Here is a 27816-nt window from a genome sequence, read left to right on the forward strand (position 1 = left end):
ACACAGGTTGGACAACAACGACTATCTTCAGGGGAACTTCTGTTATACTCCGGTCATGAAGAAGAAAATGCCCCACATACACAAGGAGTTGCATTGATGCTGTCCAAACAAGCACAAAATGCACTTATTGGATGGGAATCTCATGGAACAAGGAACATCAAAGCCTCCTTCAAAACAATGAACGTCATTCAATGCTATGCGCCCACCAATGACTACGATGAAGACACTAAAGACCAATTCTACGATAGGCTGCAGTCGATCTTCGAGAAGTGCCCAACCAAAGACCTGACCATTCTGATGGGAGATTTCAATGCCAAGGTTGGAATGGACAACACTGGATACGAAGACTTCATGGGACGATATGGACTGGGAGAAAGGAACGAAAATGGTGAGAGATTCGCAAACCTATGTGCCTTCAATAAACTGGTCATAGGTGGCACCATATTCCCACACAAAAACATACACAAAGCCACTTGGATTTCACCGGACACACCACACAGAATCAAATCGACCATATCTGCATCAACAAAAAGTTCAGGAGGACGATGGAGGATGTGAGAACCAGAAGAGGAGCTGATATAGCATCCGATCATCATTCGCTGGTCGCCAAGATGAAACTAAAACTTGAGAAGCAGTGGACGACGGGGAGGACAACATCACAAAAGTTTAATATGGCCTTTCTTCGAGATGCTGACAAACTCAACAAATTCAACATAGCCCTCAGCAACAGGTTCCAGGCCTTTCATGATCTACTCAATGGAGAGGGAACTATCATGGAGAGCAACTGGAAAGGTATCAAAGAGGCAATCGTTTCAACATGTCAGGAGGTTCTGGGCCAAAAGAAGCACCATCACAAGGAATGGATCACTGTTGGTACACTGGATAAAATTGAAGAAAGGAGGAACAAGAAGGCAGCAATCAATATCAGCCGAACCAGAGCGGAAAAAGCCAAGGCACAAGCCGAATACACAGAGGCAAACAAGCAAGTGAAGAGGAGCATCAGAACCGACAAACGTAAATATGTGGAAGATTTAGCGATGACAGCGGAAAAGGCTGCAAGAGAGGGAAACATGAGACAACTGTATGATACAACAAAGAAACTTGCTGGAAATTACCGTAAGCCAGAAAGACCAGTGAAAAGCAAGGAAGGCAAAGTAATCACCAACATTGAAGAACAACGAAACAGGTGGGTAGAACACTTCAAGGAACTCTTGAATCGACCAGCTCCACTGAACCCACCCAACATCGAAGCAGCACCCACAGACCTCCCAATCGTTGTTGGCCCACCAACAATTGAGGAGATCAGCATGGCCATTAGACAAATCAAGAGCGGGAAAGCAGCGGGACCAGACAACATCCCGGCAGAGGCACTGAAAGCAAATGTAACAGCAACTGCCAAGATACTCCACGTCCTCTTCAGTAAGATTTGGGACGAAGAACATGTACCAATAGACTGGAAAGAAGGACTTCTCATCAAGATACCAAAGAAAGGCGATCTGAGCAAGTGCGACAACTACAGGGGCATCACTCTTCTCTCAATACCAGGAAAAGTCTTCAACAGGATGAAGGATTCCGTGGACGCCCAACTTCGAGATCAACAAGCTGGATTTCGTAAGGATCGATCGTGTACAGACCAAATCGCAACTCTACGGATCATTGTGGAACAATCAACCGAATGGAATTCATCACTCTACATCAACTTCATCGACTACGAGAAGGCATTTGATAGCGTGGACAGGATGACACTATGGAGGTTTCTTCGACACTACGGCGTGCCTGAGAAGATGGTCAATATCATACGGAACTCTTATGATGGACTAAACTGCCAAATCGTCCACGGAGGACAACTCACCGACTCATTCGAGGTAAAGGCCGGTATTAGGCAAGGTTGCTTACTCTCACCGTTTCTCTTTCTCCTGGTGATCGACTGGATCATGAAGACGTCAACAACTGGAGGAAATCACGGGATACAGTGGGCAGGCAGGATGCAGCTTGACGATTTAGACTTCGCGGATGATCTGGCTCTTCTATCACAAACGCAACAACAAATGCAGGAGAAAACGACCAGTGTAGCAGCAGCCTCAGTAGCAGTAGGTCTCAATATAAACAAAGGGAAAAGCAAGACTCTCCGATACAACACAGCATGCACCAATCAAATTACACTTGACGGAGAAGCCTTGGGGGATGTGGAGACCTTTACATATCTGGGCAGCATCATTGATGAACACGGTGGATCAGATGCAGATGTGAGGGCGCGGATCGGCAAAGCAAGAGCAACATATCTGCAACTGAAGAACATCTGGAACTCAAAACAATTGTCAACCAACACCAAGATCGGAATTTTCAATACAAATGTCAAGACAGTTCTACTGTATGGGGCAGAAACTTGGAGAACTACGAAAGCCATCATCCAGAAGATACAAGTGTTTATTAACAGCTGTCTACGCAAGATACTTCGGATCCGATGGCCAGACACTATCAGCAACAAGTTACTGTGGGAGACAACAAACCAGATTCCATCCAGCGGAGGAAGAAATCAGGGAGAAGCGCTGGAAGTGGATAGGACACACTTTGAGAAATTCACCCAATTGTGTCACAAGACAAACCCTCACATGGAATCCTGAAGGTCAAAGGAGAAGAGGAGGACCAAAGAACACATTACGCCGAGAAATAGAGACAGACACGAGAAGAATGAACAAAAAATGGATAGAACTAGAAAAGAAGGCCCAGGACAGAGTGGGTTGGAGAATGCTGGTGGGCGGCCTATGCTCCATTGGGAGTAACAGGCGTAAGTAAGTAAGTAAGTTAACACTTGATGATGGCAGCTCATTGGGGTGGAAAATACAAGCGCAATCTCTAGTGCTGTCGTCTCAAGCCTTACTGCTGGCCGAAAGATTCAGAATTCAACTGTCAACACACTTGAGGAGCAGAGAACCGCTGTTCAGACTACTGTCACGTGTAATTATCATAAGTCTTGTACAGCGGCGGTAAAGAAATTATTACCCACCGAAAGACTCAACCAAACAGGTAAAGATTTAAGAGCAATGAGAGAAGAAACGTGATAATAAATAACGCGTACGGAATCATTAGTTTAAATTTTCGTGTCCGCCAAGATTGATCCTTCGAGGGTCAAGTTAAGTGAAAGATATTCCTATTGAAATAGGGACTAGCAAACAGTATGGTGAAACAAACCTTGGAGTCTTGAGACGATCAAGAGGATTAAAAGCCTAAATGGAGACTCAAGTATAATGAAAACTAACCCAGATAGATGAAATTCTCATAGTAGCGACGACCTAAGAGCTCGTCAAACCAACCGCAGAAGATTTTTGTTCGAGAGAAGAGAACACATTGTAGCACACTTAAGACGTGAAAAAACGAAAAGTCTCATGACTATCCTTCAAAATAACGGCTGCATGCTCACATTAATCAAATCATATCAACACAACTCATCAACAGAATCTAAAGCGAGCATATAAACCAGCAAGCAGATCATCTCATCATTACTATACGGTATATTAGAAATTACAGCGAGATTATTGAAGCCATTTGTGGTAGGTGTTGCACAAAAACCAGAAAAATTACCGTTATCAATCATAAGCAAACCAAAGGATTAAATGACGAAATAAGTAAATCTGAACTCTAACTACCGAAATTCCAATATTCTGTCTGAACGTAGGATTAACGAACCAAATTTTATTCGACTGCATAAGATTGCCTTCTTCTCTATAGCGTAGGAAGCGTTTTTGATTGACTCGCATCAAATTGCATCAAAACACAAATTCTATGCTCTATTAAAATGAATCAAATCAAAAGAAACGAACTATGTCAAAAGTATAAAACATCTCAAACGGTATGGCATGTGCTGTACAGAGGTCACTCTAGCACGAAATAATGTGTTAGGTAACAGGCGGAATGATTTATGTGTGAGTGCTTGCATGTGAGGATCAACAGGAGTAGTCCCGACAACATGGGATCAGATATTTATCTGCAATGATTCGGGCAACCGTCCTCAGGAGAAAGCCGAGGGCCAATAATCAGCAACTGAACCACGCGATAACCTTGGTTTTAGTCAAACACGACTTCATTGTCAGTGTTCCGGCAACACACAACAGTATGATTACGTAATAAAGACAGATATTTAAACAAAGTCAAAAGATTAAAGTCCACCGCTGCACGGCCGAGCCATGACATAATGATTAAGTTTTCCCGTGTTTATTGTCCCTGGCCTTCTATGGGTGTTACATGCTGAGTGTAGATCTTCTCAGTTATCGTATATCTAGCTTCAATAATCGTGTGGTTGGGAACCAATACCACCATATCTACGATTTCTGTTATACCTTGAGGACTTCATTCCAGAACCACTCGCTGTGCTATTAAACATTTCCCTTTTTCCAAGACTCAAAACCCTAGTGGTTGAAAGGACGCTATTGTCGGCGCCATATTTACGAGCGGGAAAAGCCGGACCGTGTCTTACTACCGAACCGTCAGTCTAAATAGCATAGTAGTTTAGGTATCGAAGAAAATAATTCAAGCTAAATAACGCACTCACATAGGACAATGAAATCTGTTAGCTCATGAGTCGCACGGGTTCGCTACGATGAGCCACCGAAACCTTTTCCTCTTTTCTTTTGTAGGAGTGAGGTACTCTTATGTCGGGTTCCTGTATATTGAGTATTGATCTGCGTGTGAAGATGTCATATCATTTCTCTCTATTTAGAAATAAACACCTTCGAGGCAACAGCAAGAAGGTTCGAATACCGCGATCAAATAAACCTAAGGTGGGATTTCCACTTCTTATAGATGACCTGTGTTGAATGATTTGGGGGTTACTCGAGTTAGACTGGATAGTGTGACTAACCAGCTAACATCAGAGTTACACCTCACGGTTAATAATTAACATGGATTGTCGTTTCTTCGTATTCAGGTACTGCAGCCACTTTGATGACCGTGCAACCCATACGACGTTATTAAGCAAATATACTAATAAGAGCAGGCACGAGAAACAGAGTACGAAAACTGCTGCATGGGCCAATTGATGACGTACAATAACTTGGTGCACAATAGTCGTTCTTGACCTTGACGAGGATCGGCAAAATGTTCAATATTCATTGCAGCAGATTGCGTTGACAAGTGACTGAGCCCTTCAAATAAGCGACGTTCAGTTTGCCTCATGGGCAATGATACCAAAGTAGTAGTACGATAGGTGTGTTGCCAGTCAATGTCGACATTCGTTCTGTGATTGACCTAAAGCAGAAGGTCAGTCAGTTTTCTGTTAGTAAGTGCAGAATTCTAGTTATATCTATGATTACTAGATTAACTTAAAGTACAAAAGTATTACCGGAGATAAACGAGATCATGATTTCGTCGTACGAAGTTACCTATCACCATGTAGTCAAAGTTTGGAAAACTGACGATTGCTGTTACATCAGTAAGGGTCGTAGACCACAGAACAAGATTGAAAGTGGCACCACGAAGTTGTCTCTACAGGATGACAAGCGGCTATTGCTGTTTATAAGCTCAAAAATGGAGCTGAAAAATGTCGAAAATAACATAAGAGACCAACAATACCACTCTAGACTCATGTCAATGATATTGGTGCGAAACACCGTTAGTGTTATTGTAGAGGCGACAATGTCTTTTACAGTTTGCAGGAATTTATTCCGTTTGCATAAACTGATGATTTGCGCCAATAACTGTCTCGCTAGATCACCAGTCAAATTGAGGAGGTCATAAATCGTCCAACATTTGAACCTCTGGTATATGTATTGGAATCATCCAATAGATAACAGCCACAAATAAGCAATATTTCATACAATGAATAATTGTATGTGCCGGTTATTTGACGAATTTTGTCTGAAAGTTATGTCGATTGTACAAATCATATTCAGCGACTGTTAGGTTTCAACAATGATATATGATGGTGCCGAACAACCGTTATTCATTAGGTTATATAATGTTGATGTGTGGCCAGTGAGTAGAAAAAAGCCAGTGCTGCTTCTTATGTCTGAAACGACTTACGTCTTTGCAGTTACCCACACGTTAAGTATGCTAACTCAGCATTTTATGATGGGTTACGCTGTTTAACAGTTTTGAATTCACCCAGATTTAATACTATGTCTCGTGACATGATGCTCTGGTTGAGCGAACCGCAACGTGGGGTCACTAAGATCAAATTCCTGGAGTGGGAATTTCATAGTCATAACGGAGTTTCCCTATACCTGTGTCAGATTACATTCGTCCTCCAGTCTTCGGGTTTGGATTGAGTCTGACATGTAGTGTATGACCAATACACCAATATAATATGGTAGGGGTAAAATAATGACTACAGCACGAATACTTTGTAATAAAAAAATGCCAATTCTTATAAATATATACATACGAAGTTTGCTTTTAACATAAACAAAAGGTTCACTTTTGCAACCAAGCAGAAAAATAATAACCAAGACGGCAATTAAATTTGTTTTCAAAATAGGGCTCACCACTTTCGTGATTGTGGGTACCCATCATTCTACCCATAGAAGAAATCAGACTGGTAGTGAATAGGTCTTTGTTTCGAAATCCTGGAAGGTGGAGTGGAGCGTGAAGTTATTTTTTCAAACACACAAAGCTTTTAACACTCAATATAAAATAATGGGAAGTATAATCCTTACGCAAAACATGGAAGTAAATGAATACTTGAGATTTGAAGTCAACTCTTAACCAGCCAACCCAAGTTGTTACAGCATCCAGTTAAAACCTAGTCTGAGATCGTTAGTATGCGTGCAGTACGACATCCCAGAGTGTCGACTTACGAGGCATAAATATGTGCTATTCTGACAGCAACTTAGCGAGGCTGATGGAATATATGACTGACGAATGCAAAACTACGAAGTGTTATCAAACATCTTAAACGTAGTAGAAAGTCATCTAGTGTAATTGTGAAACTCTCCTGGGTTACTATCGTTCTAGTGTGATGAATATCTAAAGTAGACGTTGGTTCTATGAGACTTTAGATCTGATACCAAGTATTGTTGATTTAATTCTGGTATTAACACAGTACTGTAGATCGAGTTAGTATTGGTCCACAAACAATTCAAATCAGATACTTGCCATTGACTGAACGAACAATCCAAGAGAAATAAGAGATTTCAAGGGATTCATAGTCCAAATACGCCGTAAATTTCAGGCACTCGTATTATCTGTTCAACTCTACATCCTCTTCTGTTGGTCGATGACTGGAAAACTTTGCCTGGAAAAGTGCCATCATCCCCATCAATAAACACTGTCAAAGATAAGCTGGATCCTAACTGGAAAGCAAGCTGCAAGGATGTATTCAGGTCAAACGACCTACTGTCCTTATTGCTGACAATTGGGGGCTGGAAAAGATACTACAGCTCAGATTAGACACTGGCAAAAAAGACCTGAAAATCGTAAATTTTCGGGTTGTGAGACTCCGACTGAGGATGATGCCGAAGCCACTCTGGGTGAAGCACGAGACTAATTAAATAGGCTTCGGATCTGTTACGCGAATGCTCGGAGCTTGCTCAATAAGCGATCGGAACTAGGTGTACAGATTGACTCTACTTAGCCAGACATAATCGCAGACACAGAAACTTGGCTGACTCAGTCTATAGATAGTAGGAAACTTGATTTCGAGGGTTTTACATTAGTAAGGGCCGACAGAATACAAAAGCGTAAAGGAGGAGGAGTAGCTTTATTCATTAGGAATGCTATTCCATTCACCATTATCGACAGTGTGTCCCATGAGAGTGGGACGTATGAACTAGTTAGTTGTCGTTTGAAATGCAAGGGACAAGAGCTGCTGATTGGCTTGGTCTATCGTAGTCCAAGCTGTGAGGTAAATGAGGTCCTGCTAAGCAGTCTCAACACTTTATCACGAAGTGATCGATGTCTAATCCTAGGGGACTTTAATGCGCCCATGGTGGACTGGGGAAATCTGCGAACTGAATCATCAGATAATTCCTTCGAACAGGAACTAGTTGATGCGGTTATCACATGTGCCCTCGTGCAACATGTGAAAGAAGCAACTAGGTACGACCCGGGCTCTGCATCATCCTTACTAGATCTTATATTGACTCATTATGAGGATGATGTTGCAAACCTGGATTACATGCCACCCATAGGCAAAGTGATCATGCAGTTTCAGCCTTTGACTTCCGTATAGCTGCCGATCACGAGTACGCCTCAGCTCAACCTAGACGTAACGTCTGGCAAGCAAACATAGCAGACATCATGAAATCAGCATCATCAGTAGATTGGACAATAGACCCAGAGTCCTCAATCGAAACGGCTTGGGATGTATTCCGGAATTTATACTTAAAATTTACCGCCCTCACATCCCTTGAACTACACCTAGGGGGCTGAGAAACCCCCCACCGTGGTTCAGTAGGGAGGTTCGCATCCTTCTCCGTAAAAGGAGGAAAATGTGGGGTAGATTTAGGTTACTGGAGACTGACGAGGCAAAATCTCAGTATCAAAAGGCTCGAGATACCTGTGCCTCGACCCTCCGTAAGGCCAGAAAGCTGTACGAAGAGAAAATCGTTAAGGAATCCATAGAATGCCCTAAACGCTTGTATTCGTATATAAACCAAAGGACAAAAAGAAGAAGAAATGTTCCTTCACTATGGGGAGACAGTACTGCCTCATCACTAGTGGAGGACGACTTTGGCAAAGCCCAGGTATTCTCAAAATACTTTGGCAATGTATATACCACAGAAACACCCTTCTCACCAGTCCATGAAAATCCCCCACACAAACATTGGACAACGTGACCATTAAAGAACTCGATGTCTTTGGTCTGCTAATTAAGCTTGACATAGGCAAATCCACTGGACCCGATGAACTACACCCTAGGTTACTAAAGGAATTAGCTAACTTCGTTGCGAACCCTTTAAGTATATGTATTAATCTATCCGTAACCCAGGGTCGTCTACCAAAAGACTGGAAGAACGCCATAAGTCCTGTCTTCAAAACAGGTGCAAAACATAAGCCTGAGAATTACCGACCAATTAGCCTAACTAGTGTGGTTGTTAAAATCTTAGAAAAGAATATTCGGAAGGAGCTGTTTAAGTATCTCGATGAAAACCGGATCCTCTCCGAAAAGCAGCATGGTTATAGAACAGGTTACTCTTGTCTCACAAACTTATTAGTCGCTCGTGAAAGCTGGTGTGCTCTTAAGGACCAAAAGTTACCTGTAGACGTAGCCTACATCGATTTCAGCAAAGCCTTCGACAAAGTTCCGCATAACCGGCTGTTATATAAGCACAGGAATGTCGGGATTGGAGGCAATCTATTGATGTGGATAAAAGACTCCCTAGTTGGGCGTCAACAAAGAGTAAGGGTGAACTCCAAGTTATCTAGCCGGGAAACTGTGTTTAGTGGAGTCCCCCAAGGTACAGTTTTGGGGCCAGTGTCATTCCTTTTGTATGTAAATGACCTCCCTCGTCTACTATCGTCATCAGTCTTACTCTATGCTGACAACATCAAGATATGGAGAGCGATACAAAGCAAGAGCGATAGCTTAGAACTTCAAAATGACCTGGAGAGATTATCTGAATGGTCCCAAACCTGGCAATTGCCGATAAACACTTCCAAGTGTATTGTGATGCATATTGGCCATCAGGGTACAGATACATACACGATGAATAACACTGAGTTACCTATTGTCCAGGCACACAATGACTTAGGCGTCATCGTTAGTCAAGACTTAAAGACTACTGCACACTGCCGTGTAATAGCCGCCAAAGGTTTTAGAACTTTATGGTCCATACGTAGGGCTTTTAGTCATCTTGACGCTAAAACGTTTCTGATTTTGTATACAGTAATCGTACGTCCTAAACTTGAGTACTGCATACAAGCAGCTAGCCACTGCCTAAAATAAGACATTGAACTCTTGGAAAGGGTTCAGAGAACAGCAAGTAAGCTGATTTCCGGAATAGCGAAGCTCCCGTATGGTACTAGACTGACCAAGCTAAACCTATTCCCTCAGTCATATCGAAGAATCAGAGGCGACTCGAATACAGTTTTCAAATTGCTTAGTGACAAGTTCGCACCTGATATGCCTCCATTTTTCTTGTCTTCCGAAACAGAGAATCCATGAGGACACTCCAAAAAAGTTCACAATCCCAGAACGAATTACTTTCCCTTGTCGCGCGCTATTTAAAAAGGACAGTGGTATTTTTCCTCGTTGAGTAAATTCTATTGTTTTGATCGTTATTAACGTATCAAGACTACTGTTTTTATACTTTGATTGAATTTCTTTCAGTTAAAGTATTCTATTAGAGTATCATCTTTGGTATCCTAAATAGTTTTATCGTCGGTACTCCAGAGTACCTTTTTTTTTTTCCATTGTGTCTGTTAGTACTTTGGTCCTAACTGTTTATAGTTTTTTTTCTACTTATAGTCAACACTCACTTTCGCATCTTAAAATGACTGGAAGATGCAACAAAAGCATTTGCCACCGCCCAGGATGTCGATATCCTGTTGATAGCGGCATGCAGTGCGATGAGTGCAAAGGTTGGTACCACGATGTTTGCACGAATCTAACACCTGCAGCTTTCAAGCGGTTTAGTAAAAATGGATGTGTATGGCTATGTCAACAGTGCTGTTTGGATGCAAATAGCCTGCTAACCGAGGCCATTTCAATAGTAAATGCCGCATAAAAGTGTCTCGGCAAGCGCGGTCGGGATACATCAGTCAGAACTCAATCTGTCGACACGCAGATTGACACAAGGCAGGCCCAAGTGAGTCCAAAAACTGCCGACCCACACCCTACTAAGGAGGAAGAACATCCTCCAAAGAGGACTGTTACAACCAGAAACTCGCGCAAAAAAGTCTCTTCTGTCCCTCGTATCAAAAATGGTACCCAGAAGGGAACTTCAGGAAGCCGAAACCGCAAGGCTCGATCGGTTTCCAGCGCGAAAGATGACCCGATCTCCCAAGTCGTCCTGACTCTTCCGGAATCCCACAGTACGCCTGACGCGAATGTGGTTACCACTCCAAAGAACGTTGGCGATTGGGTACGGGTCGTAAAAAAAAAACGCCAAAATGACGTAAAAGGAAGTCATACCCCCACCAAAAGGGTCGACAAGCCGAGGTCTGATCACAGCGACAGATCAGTCATTCTCCATAGAGTCAAGGAGAGTGACAACTTAGAACCGAAAGCTCGTTTTGAGCATGACATTGTGTTGATAAAACAACTACTCAACCAAGTTATGCCCAAAAACATCCCCGGAGTCACCTTGCTAAAGGTGTATAGATTAGGAAATCTAGCGCATCTGAAACCAAATCAGTCTAGACTACTCAAAGTCGTTTTCAAATCCTCAAACGAACGCGACTTAATCTTAGAAAACGGACACAAATTAAAGGGTTCAGGAGTTTTTCTCCGTAAGGACTTACCGTTGGCGGACCGTGTTAAAAGACGGGAAGCCGAAAAGGAACTACAGCTCAGATTAGACGCTGGCGAAAAAGACCTGAAAATTGTAAATTTTCGGGTTGTGAGGCTTCGACAGAGGATGATGCCGAAGCCACTCTGGGTGAAGCACGAGGCCACCTAAATAGGCTTCGGATCTGTTATACCAACGCCCGGAGCTTACTAAATAAGCTACCGGAACTAGGTGTACAGATTGACTCAACTAGGCCAGACATAATCGCAGTCACAGAAACATGGCTGACGCCGTCTATAGATAGTAGGGAACTTGATTTCGAGGGTTTTACATTGGTAAGGGCCGATAGAATACAAACGCGTAAAGGAGGGGGAGTAGCTCTATTCATTAGGAATGCTATTCCATTCACCATTATCGACAGTGTATCCCATGAGAGTGGGACGTATGAATTAGTTTGCTGCCGCCTGAAATGCAGGGGACAAGAGTTACTACTTAGTTTGATCTATCGCAGTCCAAGCTGTGAGGCAAACGAGGTCCTGCTAAGCAGTCTCAACACTTTATCACGAAGTGATCGATGTCTAATCTTAGGGGACTTCAATGCACCCATGGTGGACTGGGGAAATCTTCGGACTGAATCGTCAGCAAACTCCTTCGAACAGGAACTAGTTGATGCGATAATCACTTGTGCTCTAGTGCAACACGTGAAGGAAGCAACTAGGTACGACCCGGGTTCTGCATCATCCTTACTAGATCTTATATTGACTCATTATGAGGATGACGTCGCAAACCTGGATTACATGCCACCCCTAGGCAAATTGATCATGCAGTTTTAAGCTTTGACTTCCATATAACTGTCGATCACGAGTACGCTTCAGCTCAATCCAGACCTAACGTCTGGCAAGCAAACATAGCAGACATCATGAAATCAGCATCATCAGTAGATTGGAAAATAGACCCAGAGTCATCAATCGAAACGGCTTGGGACATATTCCGGAATTTATACTTAGAAGTTACCGACCCCCACATCCCTTGGACTACACCTAAGAGACCGAGAAACTCCCCACCGTGGTTCAGTAGGGAGGTTCGCATCCTTCTCCGTAAAAGAAGGAAAATGTGGGACAGATTTAGGTTACTGGGGACTGACGAGGCAAAATCTCAGTATCAAAAGGCTCGAAATACCTGTGCCTCAACCCTCCGTAAGGCCAGAAAGCTGTACGAAGAGAAAATCGTTAGGGAATCCATAGAATGCCCTAAACGCTTGTATTCGTATATAAACCAAAGGACAAAAAGAAGAAGAAATGTTCCTTCACTATGGGGAGACAGTACTGCCACATCACTAGTGGAGGACGACTTTGGCAAAGCTCAAGTATTCTCTAAATACTTTAGCGATGTATACACCATAGAAACACCCTTCTCACCAGTCCATGAAAATCCCCCCACACAAGCACTGGACAGCGTAACCATTAAAGAACTCGATGTCTTTGGTCTGCTAGTTAAGCTTGACATAGGCAAATCCACTGGACCCGATGAACTACACCCTAGGTTACTAAAGGAATTAGCTAACTTTGTTGCGAACCCTTTAAGTGTATGTTTTAATCTATCCGTAACCCAGGGTCGTCTACCAAAAGACTGGAAGAACGCCATAAGTCCTGTCTTCAAAACAGGTGCAAAACATAGGCCTGAGAATTACCGACCCATTAGCCTAACTAGTGTGGTTTTTAAAATCTTAGAAAAGAATATTCGGAAGGAGCTGTTTAAGTATCTCGATGAAAACCGGATCCTCTCCGAAAAGCAGCATGGTTATAGAACAGGTTACTCTTGTCTCACAAACTTATTAGTCGCTCGTGAAAGCTGGTGTGCTCTTAAGGACCAAAAGTTACCTGTAGACGTAGCCTACATCGATTTCAGCAAAGCTTTCGACAAAGTTCCTTACAACCGGCTGTTATATAAGCACAGGAATGTCGGGATTGGAGGCAATCTATTGATGTGGATAAAAGACTCCCTAGTTGGGCGTCAACAAAGAGTAAGGGTGAACTCCAAGTTATCTAGCCGGGAAACTGTGTTTAGTGGAGTCCCCCAAGGTACAGTTTTGGGGCCAGTGTCATTCCTTTTGTATGTAAATGACCTCCCTCGTCTACTATCGTCATCAGTCTTACTCTATGCTGACAACATCAAGATATGGAGAGCGATACAAAGCAAGAGCGATAGCTTAGAACTTCAAAATGACCTGGAGAGATTATCTGAATGGTCCCAAACCTGGCAATTGCCGATAAACACTTCCAAGTGTATTGTGATGCATATTGGCCATCAGGGTACAGATACATACACGATGAATAACACTGAGTTACCTATTGTCCAGGCACACAATGACTTAGGCGTCATCGTTAGTCAAGACTTAAAGACTACTGCACACTGCCGTGTAATAGCCGCCAAAGGTTTTAGGACTTTATGGTCCATACGTAGGGCTTTTAGTCATCTTGACGCTAAAACGTTTCTGACTTTGTATACAGTGTTCGTACGCCCTAAACTTGAATACTGTATACAAGCAGCTAACCCCTGCCTAAAAAAAGACAGTGAACTCTTGGAAAGAGTTCAGAGAACAGCAACTAGGCTGATTCCCGGAATAGCGAAGCTCCCGTATGGTACTAGACTGACCAAGCTAAACCTATTCCCGCTGTCATATAGAAGAATCAGAGGTGACTTGATTATAGTTTTCAAATTGCTAAATGACAAATTTGCACCTGATATGCCCTCATTTTTCTTGTCTTCCAAAACAGAAAATCTACGAGGACACTCCAAAAAAGTTCACAAGCCCAGAACGAATTACTTGTCAGCTGACTACCGACTTTCCCATCGAATAATCAACGAGTGGAATTCATTACCTCAGCACGTGGTTGAGGCTCCATCCGTCGACTCCTTCAAAAGAAAGTTGGATCAGCTGAGAGACCATCATTGCCAGGACTAACACAGGCCACCAAGCCTCCTGTCCTTTCCAAACTGAAACTGAAACTGAATCATCAACGAGTGGAATTCATTACTTCAGCACGTGGTTGAGGCTCCATCCGTCGACTTTTTCAAAAGAAAGTTGGCTCGACTGAGAGACCATCATTGCCACGACTAACGCAGGCCATCAAGCCTCTTGTCCTTTCCAAACTGAAATTGAAAAACTGAAACTAAAGAGCGGCAGTTTCAAGTGTATGTGTTGCATGAGTAAGAAAATAGGTTTTATTCAATTATAAGGATTTGTAGGCAATAGACCACTTTTCATGTGCATAAAAACAATCAAAGTTGTTGTGCTCAATACTTTTCTTAAATGTAAATTTTGGTAGGCAATGAAATGAGAAACGTATGACTGTGTAGATGGTTTCATTGAGAATTACTCATAATCCGATGAAAAACGCCTTCAAATGACTACAATTGCCGTATTCGTTTTCTAAATCGCCTTCTTGTTGCAAAGAGTTTGCTCACACTTCGTGAAACGGTGGAATAATATTGAAAACTTTAAAAAGTTTTTTACAAGTCGAATTATTTTTGTAGTATGGAGTTTAAAAGCACTAAGACATCGTATTAGAAAGTATTAAATTGACATTGTTTGCCCTTTCGAGAAGGGCACAATCAGCAGTTTGTTTTTCGAAAAATTCGGGTTGGCAAGTAACCGTTTTTAGTCCAGTGAGAATCTTAAGTTTGTTAAACGGCGATATCTCACTGTTATAAGTTTTGTAGAGATTTTATTTCACTTAAAGAACGATATCAACGAGTGTTAATAGTATGTGTCGTGTTAGACATCTTTCTTACCCGTATAAATCAGTCTTCGCTGGTTTGGAATTCGTATGTGTTTAATCGATATTTACATTGGTAACTAGCTGCTGGAGCTTTTTTATGAACATGTTACCACATATTTGCCTTAATAGCCAAAACACCGATGCTACAGAAAGTCTTTGGTGGAGACCAGGTTGCTGCTCCAGAGTTCGTTGCACTTCATTAAACCAAGTGACTAGGAATATCCTATTAATAGGTCATGATATGCCTCGCTATATCTCATTAGTGCAACAATGAATCCTAATAACACCTTCGAATAAAATGTATTAAACTACTGTATTGATTTATCTACGTATGCGTGCAACCCAGATTTATCGTGAATATACGAGTTTTTTATTACTCTCGCAGTCCACAAACTCGAGAGCTGGTGTAATCTATTGATATTAAGGCATTTGTTAGAAAGATAGCATATATATTCAGTTTGTTAACTAGAGCAGTAGTGCTATTCTTATCTTGGATATTTCAGTGTTGGTAGTACTAACACTTTTTGAGTTTGAATTCTAACTAGACAACTTTGTGGTATGGAGAGTGGTTGTGTCGGATTAACCCCCTCACCATATTGATGTGATTTTGAAGGTTTCTAAATCAGTAACATGGGACTTTATCAGATACCGCTGGCAAACACTCCATATTTAAAAGTGTGAAAGTAAAATGTAGACAGTAATATGACTTTATTTAGGTCGTCAAGTTTCAGTGCCCCCAAATGCCCCGGTACGGCCGAGAGTGGGGAGGGCCCGCCCTCTCTCTCGAAATGCTCTCACACGGCCACACGTATACAGCCTCTGCCAGGGAAGTCCTACTCACTGCCTTCTCGTGGCGGGGGTGTTGTTTACGAAATTGAGAGAACGAAAGGCGAGTGTCCGGCGTTTTAACCGGGTTGGTGGACACGGAGGGTCTACCTAGGGGAGTTGGAAAACCCTGATTCCAAACCGATGGTGCACATGGGCCCTAGGATACTGAGGAAACAAATGGCGTATGAACCAATTATTGGTCACCGGCTACCATGGGACTGCATCTCCTCACGATGCTCCACTGCCTTATGGATTCGACCTTTAGGTCGAAGGTTCCGGGTATGGCCCCCTAAGAAAACCATCTGTTTCAGTTTGAGCACTTGGACAGTATCCCAGTCCTCACACAAATCGGATGATTTGTGTTGCGAACATATTTGGTGCTTCCTTGTACCCATGTTTATATGTTTAAATAATAATAATAAATAATCAAGTTTCAGTAAAAACGTATTAATTTTCAATGATAGATGTCTGACTTGTCTAAAATTTTAATCTATGAAATGACAAACCGTCATAATTTGAGATAAAGTATTTTTTGTTTAATCACTTAAACATTTTAGTCATGAAACATCGAGAAAGCTTGTGTAAATTTTAACGATCTGGTTCTTAGCTTTTGCTTACAGATTTGAGATTCAGATTTGTGTAGTAAGGACAGAAGGCCTACGGCCTATTTTATTCCTTTTCCAGTATGCTTCTGTGTGTGTTTAGTCTTTTGAATGAGTCATTTAAAGGTGCGGACACCATTGTTTCGGGTAACAGGTTTCAAGAATTGATGACTCGGTGTTAAAAACATGTATGTCACGGGTATTTTCTTCGTTCTTGGCTTTTCTACTCTCCTGCTATTTCCCCTGAGATATCCCGATCTAGTGGGAAGAAAAAGAGAGGATATGTTAGGTTAAAAATCATTTTTTAGTATTCTATGCATCAAAATCAGATCACCTCTTAATCTGCGGTAGGACAGAGTAAAGAGGTCTAGCTTTTCAAGTTGTCTTTTGTATAGTATACTCGGGAGTTCTGGAAATGCACGGGTAGCTGCCCTCTTTACATTTTTCAAGATATCTAAGTCACCTTTGAAACAGGGGCTTACAGCCTAAACGCAGTTTCCAAGCTTAGTTCTCAATAAGGTTGTGTATATTACAGTGAACATAGTAATATCTAACTTGGTAAATGTTCGTCTTAACTGAAACCTCCCGACAGTGAGCCGTGGTCTCAAGATCGTGACTCACTGTCACCTCAAGATCTTTGTGGAACTGGACCATGGGTACAGGCACTGTACCTACTTACCTTTATATCCCCAAAGTGCACGTAGACGCACTTTCCCGCGTTGACAGGTATCAGCCACTTTCTAGACCAGCTAATCAAAATACTGTCTGTCTCAAGTGCGTATATGCGCATATGCATCTGCGTCTCCTGATATTTCTCGCCAGATTTTTACATCATCGGCGTATAGTAAAATTGGAGACTACGATACTTGGGAGTTCATTTACATACAGTATAAAAAGTAAAGGACCTAGGACATAATCTTGCGGTACTTCACTAAGTACTGGTTTCCAGGTGGAGCACTTCGAATTTACACTTCCTGTCTACGACCTACTAGGAAGTCTTTGAACCATTTTTGGAGAGGTCCTACAATGCCAAGATTTTCTAGCTTTAATAGCAGTCTATTTATTGGCACCTTGTCAAACGCTTTGCTGAAGTCTCCGTACACATCCACTGATTTTCCATTGTTTAGAGCCTTTATCCATTGCTCCCTTGCTATAAGGAGGTTTGTTGTGCAAGATGAACCTTTCTTGAAACCATACCGTTCTCTGTTTAACAAGTTGTTGGTTTCCACAAATGTCATTATGGTCTTTTTAACCATTCTTTCCAGTATTTTAACTACCACATTGGTGAGGCTGACAGGTCTGTAGTTCGATGGAAGTTGTCTTGGTCCTGTTTTATATATTGGAGTGACGATTGTATCCTTCCAGTCCGTAGGTGATACACCTTGGTCAAGTGACATGTTGAATATCACAGTGAGGCTGCAATATATTGTGCAATTTGTCTCAGGATTTCGGGGTGTAGTTTATCCGTGTCTAAACTGCTAAGAACCTTAAGTACATTGTCTTGATCAGAGTCCACGGTGAGCAGAAAGTTTATTGACTTTGTATTTGGGTCTAGTTCTTCGTCTAGAAGAGGCTCCTGAGTGAAACTGCCCCGAAATAGTATGCCATAGCCTCCGCTTTTTCTTGATAATCTCCATCATTCAGCTGCACTCCCTTAATTGGTATATTATTATATCATTACTTTGTTATAATTCATTAGCTTTGTTCAATATTTATTTGGTACGATATAGAATTCTCAGCACATTGTATTTCAACAAGTTTCCGTCTTTTACTTCTTGATCGATCCTGATGACAAGTATTGAGTGATCGCCAGTTAGAACTTAGCTACCAGCCAGCAACCACAGTATGTCTGATTGGGCCTTTTGTAACTTGTACAACAAAAGGTTTTACACTTTTCAGAAACGCACTCGAATAGTTTATGTGATTAATAGCCATAATGATGTATTAAAACGAACGAAATTAGATAACTTGTTGAAATATCTAGATAGCAGGAACAGGTAGCCCAGATGTTCAAGCAGGCCGCCATGTTGGAGAATCCAATGCTGCATCCTTGTTCTGTAATTTATGTTCGGTAATAGTCTCTTAGGCTTCTTGATTGCAGATTGTGCCAACCTCATTTCATATTTTTTCTGAGCTTCCCGGATTGTAATTATACACTTATTTCTTACAAACTTGTAGCGTTCCATTGTACTTTCTGTGTCAAGGCTGTTGCCAGCATTCCAACACTTCTTCTTTTGTCTTAGTGAACGTTGAATATCCCGGTCTATACAGGGATGGCCGTGCTTCTTCTTTGGGACTGTCCAGGGTATATATGGTTGAGTTAATCGATTGTATAATTGTTTAAAATGAGTCCATGCCTCTTTTACTGATGCCCCTAAGTCAATTATCTAGTTTCCAGCCGATGCTGCAGAGTTTGTCGCCTTTATGTCTGCCTTCCATATGTTAGGACGGGCCGGCGCAACTGTTTAACAGGCCATCTCAGCCATAAACTTGCATAAGATGACTGCATGACCACTTCCCCCTAGAGGTGGAAGGAAAGTCATTTGACCGACATTATGGCCGTATATGAAGACTAAGTCCAAGATAGACCAGGAGTTTCTCAAATCATACCTGGTGGGATCTCCAATATGCTGTAATAAAGCTAGTGCAACTGTGGTTTCTAACAATTTGCAATCAAATGACGTTATCGATGACCCTACTTCTAAGTTTATCCGGTTTGTATACGGTGCATTAAAGTCGCCTACTATAAGGCTTTTACCCCTGTTACACTAGGACTTAAGTTTGCTTAGGAGGTATTCATCTACAACACATTCTGGACTGCGGCATACTACAATTAATCCAATATCTTGCCATCTACATTTCAGCCTGCAACACACCAGTTCACATATCCCTGAATCATGTGCCACTGTCTCAACTGCTCGTATGGTTAAGTACTTTTCGTGTACAAGATAACTCCGCCTTCCCTACGATTTAATCTATCATTCCTACTGGGTGAAACGTCAGTCAACTGAATTTCATTATCAAACACTGACGTCAAACATGTTTCTGAGACAGCAATGACATCCCGGTTTTTTATATCCACCATTGTCTTGAGCTCGGCCATTTTATTTTGTAGGCTGCGAGAATTTGTGTAGCACACCTTTACTTCCGTGGAGAGCTTTCCTTTACCACTCAGAGTGGTTTAGGGATCATTTTGCTCCGAAGGTTTACAATTTGAAAACACTTAAGAAAGATGTTTTTCCCCCTTTATTTCCACTTCTGCAACTCGTCTCTTAACACGATCAGCTAGGCTGAGATCCACACGGACGAATATTCCGGATCTAATCAGTTTGCGTCAGTTACCTAGAATCAGGATTCCTTTCTTCAACGGTGGTAAATGTAACCTTCAAGAGGCAGCTTTTTGAGTATTTTCAGAATCCACCTTTCGTCCTGTTATTATAAAGCTTATAGATGTTAACTCCTGAAACTGTTTCTGGGATTAGCTTGCTTATAACGTTCTGAATTCATAATAAATAATCTTTTTTTGTCAAAATTGGTAATTTTTAGGTATTTTCTTTAATCTGTAACTAGGGTCACTTCTAAAACAACTCAATGGAAGCCGACCCAGCAATAGTTCTGGAATGGTTGGACTCCGTAAACGACGAACTTAGGGAGTTACAACTTACTGCATTGGAACAACTGTGCAACGAAGTTCTTTTCTCGGACAATGTTGATGTTTTCTTTGAGCGCTATCCACCTCGCCTCTTCATACCCGCCTTATGCAAAATATTTTTGGATGAATTAGCCCCGGACTCTGTTCTGGAGGCAAATGCTCGGGCCCTCACTTACTATTTGGATGTTAGTTTGGACTGTGCCCCACGGATTGCACGGTCGCCAAATGTGTTGACAGCCATGACTTCTAGATTAGATGCAGTTGATATGACATCTGCGAAAAGTAATGAGCTTGGGCAGCAGATTATTAAGGTAAATATTTCTTTTGAATCTTTCTCGAGTTAATGTTACTTAAAATGTACAACATGATTTAGTCATGATGGCATTACCATCCACTTCCAGGATCCAGTGTACATATAAGTCTGAATAAAAGTGTTAGACTGTGATTATCCTGGTGGTTTGTACCTATTTTGATTGATCCTGTAATCGGGTTGCTTCACGTTGTGTATCGTATTAGTCCGAGAATATTTTAGTCACGTCGTGCATTTTTTTTGCGTGGTCGTTTACATAATGAGGACCTACAACACTAGGGATTATCCTAGTGCAAACAAACAGTCATAATAAAGACTCATGAAGACAAAGTTGTTTCAGATGGCTTTCTTTCCTATTAGCTAATCGGTGGAATTTTTATCGCTTAACTGTTTTGTTCAAAACTGATTTTAAATGTTTTATTTAACAATGAGGTTAGATTCAATTTCCAACTACCATGCCAATTTACTCAAATATCGATCAAATTTTCTTTATTTAAAATATACGGTGATCAACACTTTTATTCATTGGAAATTTGTGATAGCATTTTGTTCAGTATTCTGAGAGAGTAAATAAGTTGTAAGTCAAGATTTAAAACATTTGAAACTGTGTAAATGTCTTTTAGATTGCTTTCTCTGTTTGAACTTAAAATTAGATTATTTTTTCATTTGAAATGTGACTGTTAGTATTTTTTTCAAATTATCCTCATTTAATCAATTATCATGTATAAAATTTCAAGATGTTGCAGCTTATTTGTACACGAGAGCCTGGTGCCGTGTATACGGCCGGAGGACTGACTTCCGTCTTACGTTATATACGTCTTTACCCACATCTGCTTCATGCTGATGTTCTGCAGGCTGGGATGGATATTATTAGGCGTTTGTTTAGCAGAGCAGACCCAGCAGACAAGAATCTAACCAGTTGGATTGATGCATTGAGTTCACTCTTAGATCGTCGAGAAACAGGTGTTGCTGACCAAGCATTACGTGCATTTGCTAATTTGGTAGCTCGATTTACTCGAACGGGTGCCGATCCAAGTCCACTTGCTGATTCTCATATTATTGATTGTCTTCTTCAACGTCTTCGTGTTGCTGGTGGTGTGGAAACTGATAATGAAGTGACAGATTCATCCGGCCCCAGTAAATAAACTCGTTTTGATTTATGCTTACTTGCTTTCTAGTTATTTCATAATTTTGATTTGATCCATTTAAATATAAAAAAATAATAATAAAAGTTAGGGGCGGTTCAACCAAAACGTGGCATCAGTCCTTGAAGTCTCTAACTTCTGGTCTGAGCCATGTTGATAGATGCAGACTACTTGGTTGTGGTCCGCGTGACCATCATAACTAATGGTTGGAGAGTTTGAGTGACATGGCTCAGAATCGATCACAATGGCCTAGGTATATACACTTTTTTTCTTTCCTTAAACCGTGAGATTAAAATTAGTTTATACCTTCTTTTCTACAAACTGATTCTTTCTTCCTCCATTATATCCTTATAAGAAATCTTTCTTTTATATATTACTACCATTGAAGTAACTACTTCTGTGAGTTTGGTGTTCATCTTGTAGTGCTAATGGGGTGTGGCAACTTGGACCGATGCATATATGTGCCTGGTCCTACTTTGTAGCTGACTGACTGACTGGTCAAACATAAAGGAAGTGGTGCACTGTAAAACAAGTTGCACAAAATCATTATTCCGTAGGACATCGGTTAAGTAGCTTTTGACCAGTAAGTTGTTGATTGAAGTTAAACATTAACATCGTTGGATGCCGGCTCAGTGGTTTAGAGGTTAAGCGTTTGCGCGCGAGGCCGAAAGTCCCGGGTATGATTCCCGCATACGGGGTCGTGGATGCGCACTGAGGAGTCCTGAAATATAAATTCTTAGGTACTTACTGAGCGAATGAATTACATTAATTAATTCGTAATTGGGTGCCCAGTGATCATTCTGACTTTGAGATGAATCTTCCAAGGTTCTGAACCATAGGAACTGTTTAACTTGGAGACATTATTCACCATGTCCGGCGCTTTAACCGGGTTGGTGGATGTGGAGGATCCACCTAGGGGGGTTGGAAAACCCTGATTCCAAACCAATGGTGCACATGGGCTTCAGTATCCTGAAGGAATAAATGGCGTATGAACCTGTTGTTGGTCACCGGCTACCATGGGACTGCATCTCCTTACGATGCTCCACTGCCTTGTGGACTAGACCTTTAGGTCGAAGGCTCCGGGTATGGCCCCTAAGTAAACCACCTGCTTCAGTCTGGGTACCTGGTCAGTATCACAGCCCTTACACAAATCGAATGAGATTCGTGAGGCGCATATTTATCTGGTGCCCCCTTGTACCAATATTTATGTGTTTAAATAAATAAATAATGAAATGAAATGCTAACACTATCGTTCGAAACCACTAATGAGCGTGGACTGTTGAATTATTTATTCTTCAAATATAAGATATTCTTTCCAGCATAAATATTTCACTCTATTTTTGGATGTGTGACTTTTGCATTACAGGTTTGCCAACAGACACATCAGGGAGTAGTCGTGATGGTCTTTCTTCAGTCACAACTGAAAGTAATCCAGTTGCAGTTCACGCAGTCACTAATATCCTAACTTCACTTTGTTGTAATTCTGTGAGTATAACACATAAACTTCTAACTAGTGATGGTCAGTTTGCTATGACATTGGCAATGGTTGTTCAACGTAGCACGGATGAATTAGTTGTTCTTAGTGTACTTCGATTGATTGAAGTTCTATTGGTACTACTACATCAAACTCAAAATGTTCAGTTGAAATCACGTGAATCATCACAAACAAAAGAACAAGTCTGTAAAACTACTTTACCAGAATCTGCCAACGATGATATTTCAAAACAAAATCAAATGCAAAGTCAGTTGTTTAAATCAAATGAATTTCAAACGTCTATATCAATTATTGAACATGCAGAAAATTCACAGAATACTTCACAATCTGAACATACTATTGAAACTCCTTTGGAGTCCCAGCATTCTTGGGAAGGCGATGCTGTACACCGTCATTTTATTGAGGCTATAAAACGACAGGATTTGGGTATGGTATTTCAATTTTTATCGGAATTTAGGAGGGTTTCTTTTATATTTTATTTCAGATGTTATAATGTTTCATACGATAAGTGCTTTCTAATTTATTTTGGTGGTTGTCGCTACAGTTGGAGAAACATGTACACAGGAGAACATACTTTTAGCTACTTGATTGATTTTATCCAAATAATGTATAGTATATTTTAAGCTGTTCGCTTAAAAGTTAGTCATTCCTGTTTCATCGACTGTAGTTTGGAAACAGTATCAAGATTTCTCGAGCGAATTACTAACGACTGTAGTCTTCACCACGAACTGACCTTGGTTGGACAACAACTGAAGTCAGGAAGCACCGGAGAACTTTCTTCTCCAAGTATTGGGGTTTTTCAGCAATGAGCATCCGTGGCTTCACTGGGGATCGAACTCAGGGTCTCCACTTCTCTTTTGGAGTGCTTAACCTTTAAACCAGTGATTCGCATTTCTATTTTCTATCAATTCATGGTGTTTGACAACTATATTTCAGTGTCATTGATGGATAACTGCTTCACATCCGATATACTGGAACACCACTAATCGCAGTGGGGCTGTCCACTGCTTTCTAATTTTCACCAGTTGTCTAACCAAGGTCATTTTTGATGTAAAAATCAATGATCTTCACAAGCCTCTAACACTAATAACTAACAGTATGACCGACACTTTGGGATTTCAAGGTATGCGGTTATATTGGAAGGTGGTCCTCATTATAAACTGTTGTCAACTGGGGGAACATTAAAAGTCAGGGACCACTTAACAACTCCTTCTTTGCTTATGGACTCTTCAGGAATGCTCGTCCACAGCTTAGTAGTATAAGATTAAACTTAGAACCCTAGCATCTCACAGCAAACACCATTACAATACAGCCAACTTCAGTCGACGTGTAATATAGAACAGTTTTCTCGTAATGTCATCAATGAATTGCTACCTCACTCCACTGGTTATGTCTTTTCTATTAAACTTTGGGAAATCTATGTTTGTAGTTATTCAGTCTTGAGTACAATTAGTTGAAAAAATTTCAAAAGAAATATTTTCAATTATTTCACTAAAGATAAAAAGTATGAACTCAATATTTTCGTCAATTTAGTCACGCCGAAATCCTGTTAAATTCTTTTAGATTTTATGAAACGCAGTTTAAAGTCGGGCAAAATCGATGTCAATTACATGGATCATTTAGGACAAACTTTGCTAAATTGGGCCGCATCGTTCGGTTCTCCGGCTATGGTTGAACTTTTATGTACACATGGTGCAAATGTGAATTTAGGTGTTCGTACACCTTTAGATTATGCAGCTTCATTTGGGCGTGTTGAAATATGCAAAACTTTACTTAATTGGGGCGCTGATATTAATAAACAAGATGTACAAGGTAGAAAACCCATAGACAGGGCTCGGGAACATCCTGATTTTCCTGGTTCACAACAAGTAATCGATTTATTGGAATCCGAGTCAAAAAGTGAATGAATTTTTCAGTGATACTGATTTTATTTGCTCTGTTTTCGTGTAAACATTTTCATAGTTGAATGTGTGATCAATCTTTTTTCATTAACGATGTTTGTAAATAAGAGTATATTTTCCAAAAGTGGATCACAATATGCTTTGGTTCTGTACAAACTATAGTTATTTTGCTTGATATTGTCACTTCTGAATATACCTAGCTATAACAATTTGAAGAAATCAAGGAAATGGTGATACAATTAAGGGTTTTGGATCGTCTTTGTCTTATTCACTCAGCCTAAAATCCAGTCATTTATTTATGATCGTAAAAGATTTCAAACATGTACGGATATGTTGCTTGTACTAACTGGAGAAAATAATTTCAACTAAATATTATTTCATTTATATTCAACACTTGGCACATATTTACAGTAGTCCAAGTTACTACCACAACAGCACAAAGATATGAAGTCATCAAGCTGAATACTAATGTAGATCTAGTAGTATCAGTGATACTGAAGAAATATTTCTCATGGACAATATAATTCAAGGACAATAAATGAATTCCCAGAATAAAAGATGTGAAATAATTCTGAAACTCAGGATTTAAGAGGAGATAAAAAGATAAGTGCATCTGGGTCATTACGACTGATTCTGAATCATGTTACCCAACATCCCCCAACTACCGGTCACAATATTCGCATGGACATCAACCTGGTTATCTAAACTCACCCCTATACCTCAGTCTAACGGTTGATAGACTGATGTCACGCTTCGTTTTATTCCAAACTAACTTTCTTCCAAACTATTCTCACGCCAGCTAACTTCTCAAATCAGGGTAGGCAGTGGTTAGACATAAGTAATACATCTCACTAACCCATCAACAGAGTTGCTATCCTTACTTTATACCTGACCTCAAGACTGTTCACTCGACCATTCCACGTCACCCATGACCAGAGAATTGCAGCTTACTCGTGTCTTCTACTTCCATATCCATGGGGTAATGCAGAACGGACTGCTGAGCAGTTTACCCACCCTTTGGTTAACAAAAAGACTTTTCACCCCCACAGGTGATCCAAGTCGGGAAAAAACCAATTAAGCTTCCTGAGTCCGTGCCGTGATTTCATCTTACATCAACCCATCTAGGCTGATGAGACTTACAATATAAGTGAAGCGGTCAGCGCACTTAGCTATTTCACTCCCTATAATCAATTTAGTTCGAATAAGGGCATTATGTTTACTCTAGGGAGTTGATCGTCTTATTGCATAAAGTCTTGTAATCTAAAAGTATTATTCTTCACGTGCTCAACTGTATTTCCTGTCCCGGATAACCTTAGGTCATACTTAAGTCCTCATAAGATGTATATTTTTTGGGCATCTTTCGGGAAATTATTCAGTTAGTGAGTACACAATCCCTATTTATTTATTTGAATGATTCTGTATAGCATGAAGTTGACTGTCTTCATAAACTAGGTATATTCTTGATTAGAGGTTATATTTTTAATACACCGTTATTTATATACTACTGCAAATATATGTATATATATATATATCACTTTTTAGGAGCCGGTTTCAGGGGTTTATCATCCAAGTTAGATAAATCTGATAAACAACTAACACCTGGTTCATCATCCACACCGTCATCATACGTATCATTTGCTCAACATAAACCTGATGTGATTCAATCGAATGATCCTGGCGAAGCTCAACGTTTATTTGTTGATCAACTTCTTCCGTTGCTAGTTGGGTTGTTTAAGGAAAGCACATCTTCTGTAAGGTAGTTTATACAAATTTTTTCTTGTAAAGTAAGAATGCTACATTTCACTAGTCGATTTATTGATAAAATTGTATTATTCAGGTATCATTACGAATATTATTCGCTGTTTTTTAAATATAAATTCATGTTAATTTAGATCCTTTATTACTGTCAAGTAGAAATTTATGTTCACGATTTGAAGTCATGCTTTTTGTATAAAAGTTAACGGTACTATCCTCTCGCCTAAACTAAAGGGAGCTGATGTAGTCAGGATTTAAAATTTACGGTCTAATTATTGCAACTTGAAAAATTTGATCATTAAGCCATCTTTCTTTTATGTTTTCAGTGTACAAGTTCCATGTTATTGTTTTTTAAAGTTTCCAAAATTGTGTCATTTAGCGATCAGTGAAAAGAAGATCGTGATATTTATTTTTTTAAAAGTCGACTGCCGCACACTATGAGATAGATAAAGGAGTGAGCGGTTTAATGTTTGACTTGTTTGCATTTCGGTCATCTAGTTACAAGTTCGGGTCTCGCTCCACTTACTTCCTTTTAGGAAACCGGGTAGTGTTAGTTACCCTCACACTTAAAGTGTGGCTCGAAGTCAAGTACGCAAATGTGGGCCTGGTACTGATTTAATAATAAGAATAATGAATGACTTAAAACAGTTCAAATAAATATGTAATACCAGTACTTTGAAGTGTTACACTAGTTGATCGTATCAATAACCGGTATTCCCTATTGATTAGGGTAGGCAATGGTACGGATGTCTGCTTGTCGGTCGAAAATTTATCTTATGCTATAATTGTACTTTATATAAAAACTCATTTTGTATGTTTGTTTCACAGTTTTTCTTATTACGTACTGGTTGATTCAAGCCCTGATATAACGGGAGAATTGAAATATATATTGTATATTACTCTGATACAATCTTATGACCGATGTTTGAGACTATGCTTCCACTACACTGGATCACTTTTTA

General features: G+C 40.5%; 1 protein-coding gene across 1 annotated transcript in view; it reads left to right on the forward strand.

Moving 5' to 3' along the window:
* Positions 1 to 14554: 14554 nt before the first annotated feature.
* The window catches only part of Smp_169180 (hypothetical protein), a gene marked incomplete at its 3' end in the record, with an annotated part of 53525 nt that continues 40263 nt past the window's right edge, over positions 14555 to 27816 (forward strand). The window contains exons 1-7 of the mRNA XM_018794908.1: positions 14555 to 14594; positions 20167 to 20559; positions 21296 to 21695; positions 23070 to 23354; positions 23502 to 23624; positions 24762 to 25097; positions 26642 to 26855. Coding sequence (XP_018649274.1) covers positions 20188 to 20559; positions 21296 to 21695; positions 23070 to 23354; positions 23502 to 23624; positions 24762 to 25097; positions 26642 to 26855 — 1730 coding nt within the window. The 5' untranslated portion in view covers positions 14555 to 14594; positions 20167 to 20187. The remainder of the gene's footprint in view (positions 14595 to 20166; positions 20560 to 21295; positions 21696 to 23069; positions 23355 to 23501; positions 23625 to 24761; positions 25098 to 26641; positions 26856 to 27816) is intronic.

This window comes from Schistosoma mansoni, chromosome 1 (assembly GCF_000237925.1).
Source record: "Schistosoma mansoni strain Puerto Rico chromosome 1, complete genome".
Classification (NCBI taxonomy): Eukaryota; Metazoa; Platyhelminthes; class Trematoda; order Strigeidida; family Schistosomatidae; genus Schistosoma; species Schistosoma mansoni.